Raw genomic sequence first — 20,460 nt, forward strand, 5'->3', positions numbered from 1 at the left:
CTTGATTCCACGTTATCCGGCCACTTCTTATTTGCCTTTTTTTTATTTTGGTCGGCTGTTGTTGATCGGGTGAGTAGAGGTGTGTTTGGACGGGCGGTTATCGCTTCCTGCTCCTGCCGTGCGGTGCCGTCATTTCGCCCGTGCTTGCAGATCCGCCCGCGTCCGGTCCGGTAGCCCAGCACCGTTGGCGCGAGTCACTCAAATATAGACCAAGCGCGTGATGTTCATCCAACCGTCTTTCTGCCTGACTGGCCCCGCTCTTTTGGCGAAGCCAGAGAGACTCTCAGCCTCGACAAAAAATGAAAACACACACGAATCGATTTCAAAAATACGAATTATTGAATCTTTTCTCCCCCCTCCCCCTCCCGACTGCAAAAAAAAAGACAACCACAAGTTTCCTTTAATCTTTGGTGAGCCATTTGAGGAGCCACGCGCACGTGATATATTCCCTTCCGCTATAAGCTCGTCGTCTATAAGTCCGCGCGCAAAATGTCGCTCGTTTGATTGCGAATTATCATTAATTTTTTCATGCACCGCATAGATTTCAATTAAAGGTCCCTCCAAAGATGCTGGCTGTCGTCTTCTTGTTGGAGGGAAGAGAGTGGAAAGACAACGGCCAGCTGATCTGGCTTTGCACGGTCGATTTCCCAATCGCACCGTCGCCATTGATTTTTTGTGGGCCACGTGCTATGGACTGCCCACGAGCATCTTTAGCGGGGGGGTCGCGCCCGTGATTCTCGGTGGGGATCTACGAAAGAAGAGGAACCTCGTTTAAACAATGACAAAGGATGGCAAGCACCCCCCCCCAAAAAAAGGGGGCGAAAACAAGGCTAGAATTGAAAAATCAGAGGAGATTTTGTGCTCTCGGTCGGCATCACGCGACGACAGACACGATCACTTCGGCGCGTCCTCGTCTCACTCATTTAGGGGGCACCAATGGCATTTTAATTGGCGACTTCAACCAAAGAAGGAGAAAGAGAAAATTGTCTGGCGGATGTAGGCGGACGAATTCCCAAGGCCAGCCAGTGCTCCATGTTCTGACGAGCTCCCAGACCCCTCCCTCGCTCCCGCGTCTCCATTCCCGGCTAATTGCCAGTCATTAATTGCACCTTTATAAGCCGCCACGCTTTTATTGGATTTCGTGCGGGGAATTCAAGGGGCAGAAGACCAGATCCAGGGTGGTTAGATCGGGACAGTAAAACTTCCAATTAAAAGCCACTAGCTTAAGAAAAAGTCAAATCAAAGTCAAATGGGAAAATCGTTAAAAACGTGCGATGACTTAAGTCAAAGCGTCTCCTATGACGTTCAGGCTTCTCACGATTGTACACTTTTCAAACGTTGCCATGGCTACTCCAGCGACGAATATATGCAGGAACCAACTGCAAGGCTCCTTTAAGAACAAAGTTATCGAAAGTCATACGTTAGCCAACCAATCACATTCTTCCTATCGTGGAAAAAGTATGACATCGTGTCTCTCATTTATCCTCGCCACTTCCGGTCTCATTACCATCAAAATCAGTGAAGTTTTATTTGATTTTATATTATTCTTTATTTCATTTTTGTCACTATCTATTTTCTTTGTATCTTATACATTTAGTAGCTAATAAAAACGAGTTGGCTTGAATTAAGTGTACATATCTAAGTAAATAAAAAGTATGTTTGAAGCTGGTAAAACGGGAGATATTAAATCTAAAAACAATTTAAGGAGTCGGACTCTGCTGATGAAGTTAAAGCATATCGAAGGACTTGAACTGGGGGAAGCCATTAAGTACAAGCAGAGCTTTTAATTTGTCGTAAACCAGATAATTTGAAAACTTTAGGTAAATTTAACCTGCTGTTTTTAATGCCCCTAATGGAACAGGGCAATATCGCGCGTTCCTGCTACATCGTTGAGCGCACGAGAACTGGACGAATTATCCACATGCATGTGCCGGGTGGATACATGTTTTTGAGCGAGAAAATCCCCACAGTTCACTGTCACTTTCAGAAGCGTTTATTTTCTATTCAAAAGGTGTCGCTTAGGGTCACGCAAGTCTACTGTTCACTGAACACTGCCCAAACCTAGCGCGTGACTCCTCAAAAAAATGATCTCTGAGCGAGCTGAGCTTTGTATAATCGTATTAACTTACACATGTACGTTTCGTCACACACACGAAAAAAAGGTCAACATACAGAAGCCAACATGAACATTTTGCTTGATCTTGTAGACGAACCCAGGCTTACAGATTCTAAAATGGCACTAGGAGAAGTTGTGGATCGGTAAAAAAAAATTCAAAATGCCAATTTCGTCAATATAATTGGAGTTGGTCAGCCATGGAGGAAGGAATGGCCAAGCGTACGCGATCAGTCAAGTCTTGAATCTCTAAACACTCACAAAATTCCCAAGGACGGACTTAGGGACCAGTCACTCGGCCAGTCGTGCACCATGCATGCATGCAGTAATCCGCTCAAGGGTGTGCCGTGCTCTACATGCAATGCCGGCCCCGTAATTTGGTTAATAACCATTATCCAATTAATTATGCAGTTGGGCCCCTCGGGGTCTCAGGGAGTCTTGATATAATGTGGTTTTGGTCCGGCAATGGGCCGACCCTATAAGGGTCAGGCGCGCGAATATTAGAAATGTGACGAGGCGAGAGACAGACTCATCACGGGTCGCGCGGCACGCGCGTGCCCGCACACCCTAATGGGGCAATATTGTGACCGCATGTAAGTCGGGGATGAGACAAGACGAGGCCTTAATCTTGGCGCCTCAGCACCGATTTGTATCCAATCTTTATTCTCTCTCTGCTTTCTCGTCCGCAAGTTGACAAGTTCAACGGTGGTAGCTAGTTGGACCTTGGAGTTGGTCGAGACAGAATTCGCCTGTTGACTTCGTACGTTTTGGCGCATGTAGGAACGCGTAAGCCGCGAGTTCTCGTGAGTCGTCCAACTCGTAAACTAACTTGCAGTGAGATTTCAGAAGCCGTGATTTTTCTTTCAATCCTTGAATTTACTTTGGCTTGTAATAATTTCACACAAAGAACTCTGTGGAAGCTGTGAAGTGACACTTTCCTTGGACTCCAGTCAAACTTGACTTGATGTTGTTTCGCAACAGTTGACCATTACTTTTGACGAGACATTCGTAGGAAAGATGTAGGATTTTCCCAGGCTAAGGCGACCTAAACCAATATTGTGCTCAGTGTTTTTGGCTATACTTGTTGCGAAATAGGCCGACAAGCTTGCTCGGGTGGGACTCCAACATACAATCTCGTTGACGATTCTAAGGTTGACCAGTTTTCCTTTGAACAACACATATACTCAGAGGCGATGTTACATGGTTGTGACCATAAATTAGATCGTTTATCCACAGAATAGATCTCAAAAGGTAACTGAAATGTTTCAAAAATATAGAGTTTAAATCTCTCTAACAGCACACTAGAAATAATTTTCTTTCTGTTTATTCTGTTCATTCTTAGCTTCAGTATGCGTCTACAACCGCAAGGGTAACATGTTGACACTGTGTTACAAGTTAAGATCACCAAATTACCATATGACAAATACCAATCCAGTTGGGCCGAACAGCCAAGACTGGTTCCGCTTTAAGATCCTGTTCCCGCCGCCTACCAAACAAGAGCTGACAGTATGTGTGCGTATGTATTGCAGCACTGTTGACACCTATTAATAACCATAAACAAATAGCGACAAATTACCGGAGAGAAGCGCGATTTTTCAGACCCATACGCTTCACGATGTCCAAATATTTGTGCATGGTGTACAGGACAAGGTCTGTAGGCGGCGCATTTGGGGTGGAGCGGGCCAACAGGGAAAGTGCGACGCCGTCAAATGGTGCCAAAGGCAGGCTAAGGAATCGACGAGGAGACGCAGAAAACGAGATCAAATGTTAATCAAAGACGCGACACTTGGGCATTCTTAAGGCCTGATATGGAACCTTCAAGGTAAAGCAACGTTGATGTAGAAATATTGAGCAGGTTTAATATAGTAGACAATAGGGGCGATTCACAATTGTGCGCCACCATGAGTTTGCAACGCGTTGGCCAATCACAGCGCTCGAAATTTGTCGACCCTCTCCGAACGCACATTGGGTCGACAAATTTCGCGCATTGTGATTGGTCAACGCGTTGCAATCTCTTGGTGGCGCACTTTTGTGAAACGCCCGTACTGTAAATGGGCCATCTTGAGGATAGAGTTTAGGCAAATGTGGGGACATTCACGGTTTTGGCAGTCGTGGGGCAACTTTAACGTCCATTTCAGAGTGCACTGCACACAAACTGGAGAGTTGAAGAAAAAGTTAACTTCAAAAGAAAAAAATATAAATATAGGATACTTCAGCTGTAAAAAGGGGAATTTCATTTGCATTTTGGAAATCCAGGAAAGCCTTCGCACCTATTGAAAAAAATCAATTCAGAAAGTCACTCTTCGTGCCTGGCGCCATCTGAAGATATTTTAAGACTCCGTGTTTTGTACACATCCACAAAGAAATAGATCACCAACTCAGTACGAAGGATCCCCGACCTGGCATCTGGATATGCAATGGTCCTTTCTTTCCAATTTTACTATACATTAATTACATCACCTAAACCTTTGTCACGGTGTCACGCCTAGGAACACATTGGTTATAAGCGATAGTTTCTTACCGCACGAGGCCCGAGAGAAGTACGTAAACCGATGTGAAATATCCAGAGTTATTATTGACCAGCAGACAAGAAAATGATACTGAACTTTTTTAATCCGTCATACAATTGTCTTTGACAGTCTGGCTGTCAATTAGAATCACTGTACAAATCGATGTGTTTCCGGATCGCGGCGATAGCACGGGCAAACACAATCGGGGGGATTTAATCCCAACATTACACACAGGACGAGGGGAGCGGATTGAAGTGCGGAATCACCTCGATCTCTGAACACGCGGTCTTTGACAGCTTTTGCCAGGATGAACTGGTTGGAGTATACGTTATTGAGAGAGCCAAGCATAAAAAGTGTGGCAGGGTAACTTGACCCACACAGAACTTAAAGCAATGTGGATAGGGGCGGCACCCAAATTTCAAAAATGAAGTTTAATTGACAAAATGTCCTCGGCTCTTTGGAACTGTTTGCTGTCGCTTAATTCATTTATTTCTATAAACCCCAAACGCTTCGATCTGCAAATCTATATGGCAAAACGTTTGAATGTTTCCCAGCAATTTTTCTTTCGCTAATATTTCAATTTTCGGAGAAAAAATCTAGAATTCAAGTATCAAACCTGAATAAGATTTCTAGCTTCTGGTGAACTTTCAGGAAGCTCGTAAGTCAACCACTGTAGCTGGGATGTCAAGCAAATCCCTTGGAAATCAAATGCGCGATTAATATTGGCCGGGTACCACCCCGCGGCGGCACATTATTGAGGTATAATGCCCTTTATCGCTGGTCCCATTGTGCAGAATGGCGGTTCAGCCGCCGGGTGGTTGATGAAATTTGTTGCCTATATTGATGTTCCATCCTACGCCGGGGGTGATTTCTTTATCTGATATCTACCCGAGTCCTGGGCAGGGTATAGATATTAGTGATTAGTTCCCCCGCTTTTTCCTGCGTCCAACAGTATTGTTTAAGAATCACTCGCCGTGCGTTGGTCACGCCGCCAGGCAGCGCGACGATGCAAACGATGCGATTCAACATTAGAATCTCGCGGGACCTTTTTTTCCGTCTCTCTTCTCTTGATTTTTGTGTGGCTTTTCAGGGAGGGTATTATATACAGGAGAGAGGGGGTGGACTCGTGGCTGGTATCCCGCAGGGCAAGGAGCGACGCTAGTCGCAGCATCAAAGGCTGCTTACAGGAAGTGCGTCATCACGCCAAGGCGCACCGCCGGAGTTTGGGCTTGGGCCGGCCGTTACGGACCGGCCTCGGCCTCGCTATATAGCCTCGGTCCGGGGCATGCTCCGGGCCCCGGAAGGCCAGGCTGCGCGGCTCGCCAGGATGACTTCGACGCTGGGAGAAGTCAAATAAACGCACACCGCGGTGGACGGTGTTGAAAGTTCACCCAGCAAATCCAAACATCCACCAATCAACGGGTATGCCTTCACTCCCTATCTCTCTTTCTCCTATAAAACCTCGTCTCCGGGCGCTGTGACAGGACGAGACTTATCGCGAATAGCCATCGGACCTCGGATCAGTAATACAGAGCAATCCAACGACGGAGCATAAAGAACCCTTCGCGAGACTTCTCTTCGCTTTTTCATATTTTTTGATATAGCAAAGAGAGCCGGAGGTTATTGTGGAATGCCCCGGCTATCTCGCGAAGGCATCGCGCTTGCATATTGGTTTTCGCAAAGATGCGATTGATACATCAAGGCGGGAAGGGTACTATTCAAAGCAAACGAACTGTGGATATTTTTTAGCGGGGATGGGGGGGGGGAATTATAAACGAGCAATCACCGTATCCCCACTACCCTCCTCCGTTTTTTTTCCGATGGGGCGATGGCAGTCGTGACTAAACAATTAGTATTTGGATTTCAAATCCCTGCATTTCACTTGACCACGAAAATGCCCCACTAAGTCAAATTAATTCTCTCGGTCAACAATAATAGGCCATTAGCCCCATTCACCATCCCCCCGATGGATTATATTCTGTGTCATATCGTGTAACAAGGAGACAATCGAGTTTTTTTCAAAGGGCTTCCCTTGAAATATCTTGGGCTTAAGTAGGCCCAAGAGATTCCAGAAAAAGACAGGTTGGCGTGAAGTCTCACTGCATCCCTCATCTACATGCCCGTCTCACAACTGTCACTATGGCAACCGTCCAGCTGTCCAACAAGACTATACAAAAGTCGGGAATCGGCATGATGGATTAGGTCTTGCGTTGGACTGCGCTCTGTGATATGTGTCCATCGTATAAGATTGCAAGCCGTAAGCACACACGACATTTCCTCATAGCTCCTTCGAGAGTCATCTATATATATATCACAGTTTATACAAGGCAAGAGCTGTGTAGCTTTGTCTGTGCCAGCTTTTTTTCTGTATGTATAAGCGGCACGGCGTCGGGAGTCCATTCGGACACCGACGACCGTGCGGTGCTTAACGGCCTTCCGCCGCGTTTCCTCCCGGGGCGACGCTGGGCAAACACGGGCCAGGACTGCCACTGTGACTGATGGCTTTGGACCCCGAACTCGATTTGCCACTTCGGAAGAGACGGGCAAATCGAGGCTACAGACAAGCTGGTAGAGTCATAGCAAATGAACAACACGCAACAGGAATCAAAAAGGACACACAAAAAAGCGACGGAAATGTCTGCAAAACGTGAAGCAAGACTCCGCAACCAACAATGGAGGAAAACCAGAACCGCGAAAGTACGACACAACCGTGCCGTGCTTTCAGAAAGCGTCGTCAACAAAACGACCAGTGAAATAAAGCATTTTTAAAAGAATGAAACAGAAATAACGCAAGGCAACACGAAGTAGTGCCACAAAGTGAGGAACAGAAACACGGTAATCAAATCAATGTGGTGTAATGCAACGGAATGGTCGAAATCGAATCATTTAAAGCACCGTTATGCGAGAATAAGCAACGTGAGGGACTTGAAATGTGCAATGTATGTATAAAGGCATTGCACTACATAGAGCCTATGAAACCTGCACAATAAGCAACATTAAATTCATAAAGTAAGAAATGAGCTCTTTCCCGTTTCAATTATCAACCTGAGCGCGCGCATGCCCACTTACCTGCCCTGGGCCCCACGATTCCAATTTAAAAATCGAACTTTTCCTCCACTCGAAATTGGCAATCTGAAGTGTCCCTAAATGTGACAGCCTTCGACTGCGACTCCTGCCCACGCACGCTCGGTGCACTTTCCCGACCGGGAGAAATGCACAAAAACGAGTAGCCATGCGCCAATCACGAATCGACCCTCCCCCCACGAAAACCCTAAGTCGCCCTCGTAAGTTCTGGATGTTTCATTCGTTTGAAGAAGGGTAGTGAACTGTTGGGGAATGCAACTCTAAATTACTCACCCGTTCGCCCAGGAGCCCTTATCCTTCTTTTCAAAACAAGCTATATTTTCCTCTCCAACTTAAAAGTGCAGAGGCAATTACGCAGCGCTCGTAAGTTCGAAACTACGTGCGCCAAACGCAGACAGTCGAAACCACTGCTTTCCACTTGTTTGCATTTTATTTCAATGGCCCTTTTTTTCGATTTGTTTTTTAATTTCTTTCTCAGTAATACCAGTTATGACATTAAAAGTTCTGTTGACTTATGTACCGGTAATCCGTGGAGTTGTTTGCACGCGAAGCTCAGTTCACCGCCAACTTAAAGCTGCTAATGCCTACAAAAGGTTGCGTCGATTGTTAGTCAACTGATTGTTAGTCAACAAAAGTACACTCGCTGATTCAGTGGGTCTGGTCACACATTCATTAACTTGTTTTCCTAGAAATAAGTGTAATGATGGCGAGCTAGTTTGGGCCACGGACGTGTATAATAAAATCTGGACTCGCAATGCCCTTAATCAGCTTATAGAGTCATTGAATCCACTCGCAGCCATTTTACCGAGCCGAATACAAAGCTTTCCTGGTAATGCCCTTAATGCCCGCCTTTGTTCTTCCTGACGTCAATAGTAGGGAGCCAACCCACGCCTTTGTATTCGGCTCGGTAAAATGGCCGCTGGTTGGCTTCTTTTTCATACAAAGGCGTTGCAAGTCCAGGTTTTTTTTATATACGTCCGTGGTTTGGGCTCAGACCAAAGTAACACGGGGCTCATAGTCTGCTCGCGTGGGATTCTGAATTTCCCAGGTTAAGTAAAGTAGTGTGAAAAACAAGCAGCATTTTTTTTAAAAAGAAGACTGCGATTTCCAGGAATCGCGGGTTCGAGTCCAAGTGGTGGCGCCATGACGTGTAACCCTCTGCCCCCCCCCCTGAACACAGAGCGCACTGCCACCTGTGAGAGTAGAGTCGGTTGCTGTGTCAGTATCTGGCTGATGTATTCTCCACAGGGAGGAGAATATTTTACCGAAAACATTTTATGGAACCTGACGAACAGGGGTAACAGCACCGTTCGCTTGACGGCAGCACATGCGTTCCAATGACACACGTTATCATTATACGTATTACACTGATATAGGCCCATTATGTCTAACGCAACTTGTTTACTCAATCATCACCATTATTGTAAACATTGCCAGGTTTCCAAAACGATTAATACATTTCCCCGTCGTTGTAACAATCTGATTTCAGGCGCACTATCCCGACTCTCTCGCATGCGGCCCGACCGAACCAGTCTACGGCCCCCTTTATATCGATAGTCGCTGTAGTAATTATGTCTGTTTGTTTGCCTTTTAATTACTCAAGTGGTAGGCTCCAAACAAGCTGACCCCGGCAATGATTAACCGCGCGTAGAGACGGCAGCGATGCATCATGTCTTGTAGTTGTAATTTAATATTCCACGGCAGTCTGCAAATCACATCGGTTTGCATGGACTAGTTCAGGTCTATTCTCCTCCCGTCTGTGCTTTCACCACAGGCCGTCGGTGACAACTCAAGTTCGACAATGCACTGTTTGGGTCCATTTAATGAATCCCACTGGTACTATAAGTATCGATTTAATATGATTGATTGACGCGGGAAGTACAGTTGCATCACTGTCAGACTCGAGCGAGGGAGGAATACACAATACCAGAGCCGCCGCTGGAAATTCATGAATTGAATTCAAATTGCACAGTCCATACGATTTGGTCCATATTAAGAAATGTCTGATTAAGACCGACGCAAGCAAATTTACATCAAGACACGTACAATATAAAGAGTTAGTTTAAGATATTGGGTCACGCTATTCGGATGAGTAACTTGTATAAAATTATACCTCAAGCGCCGATTCGGGTAAAATCTTGCGCTGAATTTGCTTAGAGTTCCGTGTGCAATTGACAAGAGACTAGTTGAGAAAAAAACCGACTTGTTGAGCTGCAACTCAAATTTTTTCAAACGACGGTTTGCAAGCTTACGCAGGCCCGTACAGTGGGAACTGAGCTTCACGCATTAAAGTATGAATTGACTCTAGATTGAGGGGAAAAAATTAGACGAGGCGTTTTCCCCCTCCACGAGACAGTCGGGGCACACTGACCGCGCGGTCACGTCAGAAACTTCGCCTGTTTCTCAGATGCAATTAAGTAGATTAGTAGTATGGATGTATGGCGCTTTGATGACTAACTAAAACAATACAAAACTCACGTAGAAGCTTCCACGGTACCAATTACTTGGATCAGATGCAATCAAGAATGACATCACAAGGGAAGGATTTACAGACTGTCTGACTCTGTCGTAAAAGTAGAAGGTAATGACCACAAAACACTCTTCTCAAACCGAGCAGTACAAGTGACGTTGCCATATTCACATCTTTGTAATGCGCGTGGAAACTTTGGAGCCCTTTCAGAGACGATTTAAAGCAATTGACCGGTTTAAGGATATGTTCTCCAAAAACCAAACAGGAGGCGCCGCTCAGACCCGACCCCAACTTTTCCGACCGAGATTGTTTTGATGCTAAGAACGTGCGTGATTGGCAACAGAGTGGATTCTCAGACTAATGAAAACATCGTCATTATCACATCCGTGCTTGTGGAACTTGTTTCACTGTGTCTGACGAATGTTTCCCAAAACGAGGCAGCGGATTGCATCAGTGTGCACGTCCACAAAGCCTGTAAGAACAAGGAGCATTAAAGTCTCATCGTATACACTGGCAGAGAACTACTTTTAACCCGTAAGTGTTAAGTTTAATTTAGGTCACCGTAGGTTTTTGGAAGAGAGCTGTCACTTACATTTTAAGATCTGCTGCTCAACAGTAGGGCCAAGCCCCAATCGGACCCCTTGTACCACTTTGGTCTAAAACCTTTCCCAGCGTTGATTATCGCTGTCCTGAAATTGTTTGGCGATAGTGTGCGCACACCCAAGCTTTTGTAGGTCTGGATCATTTTTCCATATATGGCTGAACAGATTTGGGGGGATTACAGAATGCGCCCAAGCAAATAGGCCCTCTCTCAATCCGCCTCCACATCAGTAAGCACAAGGCCGGTCCAAACGCACGGACGCATGAAGGATACCCAGCCGGGCCGGCACCTTAATTGCTTGTGATCTCTGGTATCAAAGGACAGACGAAGAAAATGGGCTCAGATATTATTCGCCGGATTTTGTCCTCTCTCAAAACCCGAAAAAGTGACTGATGAGTCCACCAATGTCACTCTCACAGTCTTTCAAATCGTCTTCCCTGCACGTGCGTCATGTATGCCACGTCGCAAGTACGGCAACTGCATCTTGGTGTGGCTATTACATCGTACAGATGTACTCCCTATGGGCATTATAGTAATGTTAAAGAACCATTAACGATGTAAACTGAGTTCACCGACATGCTTAAACCGGAAACGCCGCCCACATTTTCCATCGCATTGCATTTAAAAATGTTGATAACATTTTATCAACCAAAAATAAACTAATGTAAGCACAGTAGCTTTCCTCTACAGTTCTTGTCATCAGCCGTTTTAATGAACATCCATTTGCGTTTAATCCAACTTTTAGCGTTCAGTTCGTGTTCGCACAGTACATTGTGCATAATGTATATATGATTGGGGGAGGGGTATTTTACAAACAGGACTCTCTCGGAAGATGGGTACTTTTTTGTTCGTTTTTCCCTCCTTGGAAAAGGGGGCAGCTATGGTGTTCAGATCCAGTCAGAGATGTTTTGGATAACTTTCCTGGTTACACTTTAAGGGACTAAATAGCTACGAGTTGCCAAATGTAGGCTTTGGAAATTTTTGAACATGTAATAGAAATGTGACGAAGTGTGAAATAATCGTATTAACGGATACGTATATCTGACATCTCAACACATAGGTATTTAACTCATGCATCGTGTCACTTTTTCCAGAACAATGACTCACTATCTCGTCGCATCGGTTTGGACTGTCTGTCGTTGTTTAGATCAACTGACAAGGAGGTCACACAAGACTATTCCGATTTCATTTGTGGGACTATTCATGTATTCATGTAGTGTGATTACCAAAAACTTCAGTAGATTCCGAGAGTAACTGTGATTTTTTTGTCCTTTAGCGAATGCTGACCCATTCCCTTGGACCCAGTTTAATACAAAGAGGACGACCCCGGAACTTGATAATAATCCAGGAAATCTGGTGAATCAGTAAGCGCCGAGATATCTGCAAAGCAATTGACCCTCACAATTTTTAAGCAAATAATTTTTTGACAAGTGCACAGCGCACGCACGTCTAACCGCGGGTTGTTCTACGTGTAACAGAGATGTCCCAACTTGCAAAGTCAATTTAATCTGAACTTTCGTGTAGATTGTGACATTTCCATCTCAAGCTGAGCTTCTGAGGATACACATGTTCTTTACCTGTTGCCTTTCTCTTTTGTATAAATCAACAGTATCCGGACACCTGACAACTAAATGTATCCTAGATTGCTGAGGCTGGCAATTTTAAATGAATGTCGTTATATTCAGTTAGACTGAATTGATGCGAACTATCCGTCCAAATTACAACTATGTGTTTAACCTTAGTTATCGTCCACTTGCAAATAGAATTCAGTTTACAATTGCACTGGTGAAACATATGTTAATTTTACCTTGTAGGCCTAGGCCTATTCATCAACCTCTATTCGGGGGGGGGCTGTCATCTCAAGAAAACGTGTCTGTTTACCGGTAAAACGATGTTCGAAAGACTGTTTTTGAAGAAAGAATGAGGATAAAACTGCTTACCCTGAAAGAAGACTTTCGTCCTGAAGTAAGAGATGACCAGTCTGAAGACCGTCTGACTGTCCAGTTTGCGGTGCAGCGTGGCCTTGTCGATGGGCAGGAGATTCTCCAACGCCTTGATCTGCTCTCGCAGCTTGTCCCGGTAGCGCTTGGACTTGAAACTACTTTCGTCGCGTAATGGATCCGTCCACGAAATGGTCCGACGAACAAATTAGCCCAGCGCACAAGAAACATCGCCAACATTGGAAAATAAATGAGAAAGAGAGGCGACAAACATTACAGGTGAGGCACAGAGGAATAAGAACACAAGGGCGGTTTTCTTTTTCGTTTAGTTTAAACCGGCGTGTGGCTATGAAGTGCCGCTAATGAAGGAAACGAACTCTTGTTATAAGGAGTGTGATGCTGGTGGTATGAAGGCAGGGGGGTGTCGTGACAGAGAAGGGTGATTAGATCGAGAACGTGTCACGACTAAACTCGGGATTTTCGGCACGCTCTGTTTTCAAAGGACTGTTTTGCATATTATGCGTCGCGTGTTGCACTTGTGCCCAAATTTTCTTTTACATAGCGCTGCCCCTAATGGGTTTCAATTGACATTAAAGTGCGGATAACGACAAGCTTAGGGAGTAGTGTTGGCCAAGCCGCGGCCGTGCTGATAGTGAATACCTTGGGTCGATCTTGGAGGAGCCGGTGGACCGGAGTCCGGCATGCTGTTGCGGTGGGTGCTGCCGGGTCGGCCGAGCGTACGGGGACATCCCCGCTGTTGGCCCAGGCAGGGTGCCGCGCGGTGGCTGGCTGTGGATACCGTAGTCGTCCCCGCCGCACTGTTGACTGAGCATTGCCGGGGCCGCCAGCACACTTTGCCCTCGGTGTACCCCGCTCTGTGGCGCGGTCAGTCTCGCAGAACCGAAGGAAGAGAAGTGGACGGCAGTAAAAAAAAAATTAAAAAGCCTGCGGCCCGTCCAGTCAGTCAGGAATATCCAAAAGATCGTTCTCAGTATTGGAAGAAAATCTATCACCGCGACGAAAGCCCCCTTTAGTTATAATGAGTATCTCCCAGCCGCCACTTTATATTCTGCAGTAGATAAGCGCTTGGGGTGTTATGATGGATACGCATGTCCGTGTAGTATTTCTTTCTCTCACAATTTCGTCAGTAGCGGGCGTCGTTATATCCCCTGCTGACCTTTCGGCGCAAGTTGACCCCCCGTGGAAGCCGCTCACTCCAACACGGCCACCGTTATCATTCCTCGCGAGCACGGCAACTTCAGTTTTTATTGACTGTTGACCAAAAATCCCTCCTGCATGCCTACATGCTACAAATATCACTTGAAATGAAATCTATATATGGCAAGATAGAATGATGCGCATTGGGGTATTTTGAGTTCACCGACTCAAAAATCCACCTGCATAGCCGCGTTCCGTTTTGGGTACAGGCTTTCGATGTTTTTTTTTTCAGGAAGGGGAAAAAGATTTAATATGAGATGAGCTTGGTGGGCTATCAATTATCCGGGCTCCTCCCTCCCCGCCCCCGGCTTCTCGCTTATCACGGCTACAGAGCGATGGTTTTCCGCCGGTGACGACGGGAAAAAAAAGGCGCGGTGGAGCGAGACGGACTGAGCAAGCGCAGTAGATGTCGTGTATAGGGATGCTGCGCGTTACTACTGACAACTGTTCCCAGTGTGCGGTTTCCGTACACGGTCCAACCTCCCTTGTCCGTCCATGGAGTGTGACTCCCCACCCCCCACCTTTGTTGATAATTTAGTTATGATCCGGGGTAACCATTTAACGAAGAGCGCTTCCATAATAGTGTCATAGTTGATGGTGTTTTTCACTGGTTGGCATCGTTGCCCTGCCGGGTAAAAACATGACCGCCAATGGCTTGTGCTGTGAACTGGCTACATTGTCATTTAGATCTGATGACCATGACAAGACTTTCAAAGTGACATTCGTCATTGATCCGTCTTAATCATTTGGGGAATAAAACTGTCTACACCATCTTTCGATGAAAGTATTTTTACATGCACCTTTAAACACTTCCACTTGACCTCATGTAGAGATTATATTTGTTCTCGAAAAATTAGGAACAAAATCCACACTTAAGGAATCTTTCCGTACCAACACACTGATTTGGATGCTGAGAAAATATAAAACCGAACATGATATCATACTTCCAAAAAGCGTCTCGAAGAAGACCTTCAATGTAGATTTCAGGAGAGCTGATCAGTTGAAGCTCTGTTAGGTCCAGTGGGATTCTTGAATCGTCTGCAATACATTTTTGTTGGTGGGCCTTTCTGTTATCATCACAGATATCAAAATAAAAATGTTAACGAGAAGAGGTGAATTTTCAGTCCTATAAACTAAAGATACCTCCATAAAATAGACGCACTTTTGTGATCTAAAGAACAGTTTGAGGATTAACGATCCATAACAGATCATATTCCATGTCGAGTGAAACCTGGCTGTCTTGATGTTAATCATAACTTGAAATCGATTCCCCTTGTTCGGATTCTGTCGGGCTCGTGATTGCGACATGCTTGACCAGATGACTCCGATTTCAGAGGATCGTTTGACGATTGCGCGGCTGTTTTCGAAACGTTTAGGGGTGTTGGAGCTTATTCTGTTTGTTTGTGAGTTAAACGGTCTCCCGTGAACTCTTCAACCAAGTTGACGAGTCAACACTTGTCCCAAGAGGATATTTTTTTTAAAAATAAATCCTGGGGCAAATTTGCTCTCCATTCAGGGCGAGCCCTCGATTGTTGGAGGCGGTGCGAGATCTGAGGGAGGGCGTTCATGTTTTCTTTTTTTCTCCCCCCTTTTCTTGTCGGCGGTCTCTTATTAAAAGCCGATGGGAACGGCGCGCTGCCGTGGTTGATACACGTTGCTCCGCACCCGCACTCGGGAGGAGGTAGAAGTTATTGTCACCTCGAGGTCATATTTGAGAAATGTTGGTAGTGTCGCGAAGTCAACCATTATAGCCCTGATGCCAGTTTGACCTAACGATGTAGACCGGCCCTATCGATCCTTTTAGAAGACCTGTTTTGTAACGGGACATAGTAACGGCTGTCCCGGCGTACCGCGCCTGGCGAGCCACGGTCCTTGTACACGGCACAAAAAGCGTCACTCAAGTGACTCAACTGTATTTTTGTGTACATTTTTTTTAAGCGCCGAGGCTTCGCAGAGGGTGGGCAAAGGCTATCGCCCAAATTTCTTAAGTCAACAGGAAAATTAGAAAATAAATGGCAATTAGTTTGCCTATGTGATGGGGCTGATTTATCTGGGGCGATAGCAGTGTGAATGACGGGCGCGGTGTTATCTGGCCCCATCAGGGAGCGCAAACACGGGCCGGTGTGGAGTGCTTGGAGACCGGGCCGATGGAACGAGCGCGCGGCGGTGCCTCTCCAGGGCCCAGCGTTGCTCGGGACCCGGTAACGAGACCACTCCAAAGTCTCTGGGATCCTATCAGGGTCCCTGTATTGAACACTATTGAGTGAAAATGGCTCCAACTATTGCAACAACAACCTTTTAAATAGCCCCGCCATTATGCTCGTGTGGATATAGGGTTGCAACGAAGCCGGGGTTGTGAAGGGGCATTATGTCGGTCATGGTCACTGAAAATGACTTGACGAAAATGATAGAGATCTGGTAGAATGGAGCGGTGCATTCATGACAAATGTTTTAAAATGTGTCATCAAATACCAAATATTTAATAATGTCATCAACGTGTGCCTCTTTCCTTCTTCCGTGCCCTCAACTTGACCCTGGATTTCCAGTGATTTCTGACAGGTTCACTCCCCCCACGACCAAACACAACTTAATGACTCTACGCATGGCATTCGTATATTTTTTCAACCATTTGCTTAATAACACTTCACTCTTATAGGGTTGAAATCCTCGACTTACGATTTGGTGATTCAAGTTCTGCTGTTCCTGTTGTCAACATGCGCAAAGCATTTTAAACGGATATAGGCCTACTTTGCAAAAACAAAATAAGGTAACCTTTGCTGCCCCAATAATATTAAAGACATGACATAGATACATGTATACTGCTCAATGTTCGTAAATGGCTCTCGTTCCGATATTCGCTCAGCCCAGAAATTCTGCTTAGCAAGGTCTCGTGCCAATAACTTGTAATATTAGAAAGGGTCATGTTAGCCTATCAGGTATGCTTAGGTAATCATTCACTGATTTAGTTCGGCAATAAGAAGTCAGCAAAATGATTTAAAATTGCAACACAAAAACCCACACCTGACACATTGGGCATATCGGTCAACCTCAATGGCATTTTCCCCCATCAGGAGCAACTATTAGCCGGCAGCAATGTTTTTTTGACTTGAATAAAAGGAAGGCACACGAACTGGGGATATCACAAATTAATTAGATAAGGCAGATGACATCTCGATGGAAGTTCGACTGTTTCCTGCAGCGGGTAATTGGGGGAGCGCGCGGGGCACGTGCGCTGGGCTTTTTGTGTCGATTGGAGGTGCTGATATCTGACCGAGTTTCGACCGAGCTGGTTGCAAAGGGCCCGGTTTATGGCTTCACAGATTAAGTACCATGTACTATGCGCTAAATTAAGTCAGTTTTTTCGGTAAAACTCTTGTTGTATTATGGAATACACACGGTGAGACGTGGACTCGAGCAGGGGTCGGATGCACATAGATAATGTTTCAATTTGTGCCATTAACCCTAACCCCCTAGGAACCACTGAAATCATGCATATGCTCGTTGGATTCAGCATGGTTTGGGTTAAGGGGCGGGCGATGTACAGGGTGACCCCCCACCCACCCACGAACGAGACCTGTACATCTGCTCAGGAAATCACCGCCCTTTCCTACATGAAATGGGCACTGTCGCATCATAAAACATGCAGAGACTGCCATTCGAATTGTCCACCTCCATTCTCGCTCACGGAGAATTTTGAAAAAGTTGTGCTTTATTTCCCAAAGGCACATAATCCGAAGACCTATGCCCACTGCACCAACTTCAGCAGTTTCGAACTGCTGTGCACCAGTTTCTCTGTGTTCCTTTTGATTAGATTCCCCCGATAAAAAAACAGTTGATTTGTCCAAACTTAATTTGTAAGTATGAGCAGGCACTCAATTCTATTTTTTTAATTTGTTTGTTTGTTTGCTTGTTCGTTGATAAATAATAAGAGCGGCAGTTTCATGTGGGAGGAAAATTTTGTGAGGATAGTGGTAAGAAGGTTAAAGAGGGCGCTGCTGGTTGATTTCCAAGACATGGCATCAGCAGATCAAATTATGTTACCTGGGTAAACCTTTGGAGTGAAATTTTCTTCTAAAACTTCGGTGACAGGCGGTGCAACACGGTGAATCATATTACGGTTACATAATTTGACACATGGCCCTCACCCAACAAATTCGTCACAAAGATAACAAGATATGAATTGACATCGTGCAGAGAGAGAAAAAATAAATCCTAATAACACTGTTGCTGTATCTGCCCTCTCCTCACCCATGTTTACTCTTAGATGTCTAGATTACTGTATCAACTCCGATGTTTGCCGACCTGCAGTGTTTGGGAGATTCGAGGCTTTGAATACTTCGGCCTAATCCTCGCACTTCTAAAACACGAATTAGTTTCCGGATCAGACAAGGAATGCCTAGCTGGTATTGCTAGGTCCCTGGTAACCATAGGGGTGTATCCATGAAAACATGAGCGTGATACATTCAGCTAGACGTTAGTAGCGTGAGTGGTTGATATCTGTAAACAATGACCCTGCAAAAATAGTACATCGGAATATATCATGGTTTTTAAGGGCCTACTTCTATTGTACATTAATTACAAATGATAAAACACCCACTAGTCATTGGATATTATCTGTTTATTTACTTCAAGGGAATAATGTCAATTTAAAAGGAGGTTAAAGTAAGTGATATATATATTGAAATCATGCACACTGTATAAAAAGAACAGAAGATGAAATAACTGCTCAGTTTTAACATATTGTTGGAAATTAACCACGCCAGTACAGGGGGAGGCTTAACCGGTTGTCCAGTAACGCACAGTATGATAAGAAACTTGAAAACTTGAGCCATTCAATGAGGATCAGACTTGGCACAACCGGAATATTTAGGAAAGCAGATCTTTCAGGTCCGTCATGCGCAGTCGATTTCAAAGTGAGACCGCTCGAGGACGGTCTAATACCGGACTGATATTCGTTAATAACTTCGTATAGTAATACGTGTATCTTATTTTTAGGAACGAGTCGCTTTGAAATCTATACTAGTGAAATCAAGACAGCGTGGGTCCACTTTTCCAGGAACTTTGCGGGGGGGATTTATTTAGCCAGATTCCAGGGCCGTTCGGTTTGTACCTTGGTGTGCCGAGAATGAAACTTTAAATGAAATGGTAACTACAAATAGGGAAGAAATTTAGTTTTGTGTAAATTTGTGGAGCGGTTAACTTTTTAGGAGTATCAGCCTTGCGCCTGGCCGGCGTGCCCAGCGCCTACAGGCAGTGCCCGAGACTGTTATCTTGAATGGCGCCCTCTTTTAACTAGCTGTTTGGAATTTTATGCAGTTGAGGGCGCACTATACGACGCAAGTAGCGCGACAATTTTTTTCAGACGAAGACTCGAGAAGGAAAGTGTGACATGTTTTGTGCTTAATTAATGCACAAATACTGTAAATGGTAAGCCCCTACATTCATGTTCATGGTATTCATAGTTATTTTAAGTAAGTAATTCATTTAAAAACTACAGTAGTGCACAATAAGTTAGGCTTATCATGCATACTGTACATTACATGTTCAACTTGAACATGACCTTGACGGACCTTGAATTTCAAGGTCTGCCGCTGACCGTTTAGACTTAAGTAGTTTGGACCGTTTGGAGTTAAGTAGTAGCAGACGATGTGGCTAGCAGAGGCGGATATTAAAAACGAAATCACAACCAATTTTTCTTCCCCATTTTAAAATTTGCGGCCTCTCCTTCATTTCTGAATCTGGGAAGAGTTCCATATACGGACGCCAGTAATTATTCCTACTGTGACCTGTTAGCCCTCAGAATGCAAAAACATGTCAAAAAAAGTTCAATTCAGGAGGGAAGTCGTTCAATAGGAAACAGTTGGAATTTTTATTTCAGACAAGTCTGTTAGGGTTTGTGCACAGGGTGTCGAGTGGACGGTCCGGTCCATATGTAGAACTCTTTCCCTGCACATCCCATTGCAAAGACATATGGCCTCTTTTAACACTACAACAGCCTCCTGTCAAGAAAAGGGCCTAGTAGTAGGCCTTCCCCTGACAGGCTACACATATGATGTAGGTCAGTAAACATGGTTTCCACATGGAAGAATTTCATCATTCATTTCATTTCTTTCATCATGGTTCCAAACACTCAACTGCTTAAGTGAATCCATTAGTGACATCTTAATGTCTCATTAATTTCTCGTAGATGGGATTGAGATATTGGGAACGCTGAAGTTTGTAAAGATAATATTCACTGGCCCTTTGGACCTCCTTGGAAAAAGCTTTGGCCTGGGCCGAGGAGGTTAAAAGTAGGTGCCGAAAGCCGTTAACATGCCTGGCACTAAAGAAGAGTCCTTGTACCAGTAGCATGGGCAAAGTGCATTTCCATAAATAATCAGGAAAGCTATTAGGCATTGAAGTATAACTTGTATTCCTACTTTCAGGAGAAGTCCCCCCCCCCACTTTTTTTTAATGGCCCATAAATCCACTACTTCAGGAAGTCATTACTACCTGGAGAGATGCTTTCCCCTGGGTCAGTTCAA

At 45.0% G+C, this 20,460-nt stretch overlaps 1 protein-coding gene across 3 annotated transcripts in view; it reads right to left on the minus strand.

The window, feature by feature from the left end:
- The window catches only part of LOC110977116 (uncharacterized), a 49,514-nt gene extending 35,399 nt beyond the window's left edge, over positions 1-14,115 (minus strand). The window contains exons 1-2 of one of the 3 annotated variants that reach the window (XM_022230955.2): positions 13,379-14,115; positions 12,719-12,879 (exon numbers count right to left, since the gene is read on the minus strand). In XM_022230955.2, the coding sequence (XP_022086647.2) occupies positions 12,719-12,879; positions 13,379-13,551 (334 nt within the window). In that variant the 5' untranslated portion in view covers positions 13,552-14,115. The remainder of the gene's footprint in view (positions 1-12,718; positions 12,880-13,378) is intronic. The other 2 variants (XM_087144938.1, XM_022230956.2) reach the window with 2 other exon arrangements.
- Positions 14,116-20,460: the final 6,345 nt, after the last annotated feature.

Source organism: Acanthaster planci, linkage group LG13 (genome assembly GCF_054643075.1).
Source record: "Acanthaster planci isolate LZ-2023a linkage group LG13, COTS_SCS, whole genome shotgun sequence".
In the NCBI taxonomy this organism is placed as follows: Eukaryota; Metazoa; Echinodermata; class Asteroidea; order Valvatida; family Acanthasteridae; genus Acanthaster; species Acanthaster planci.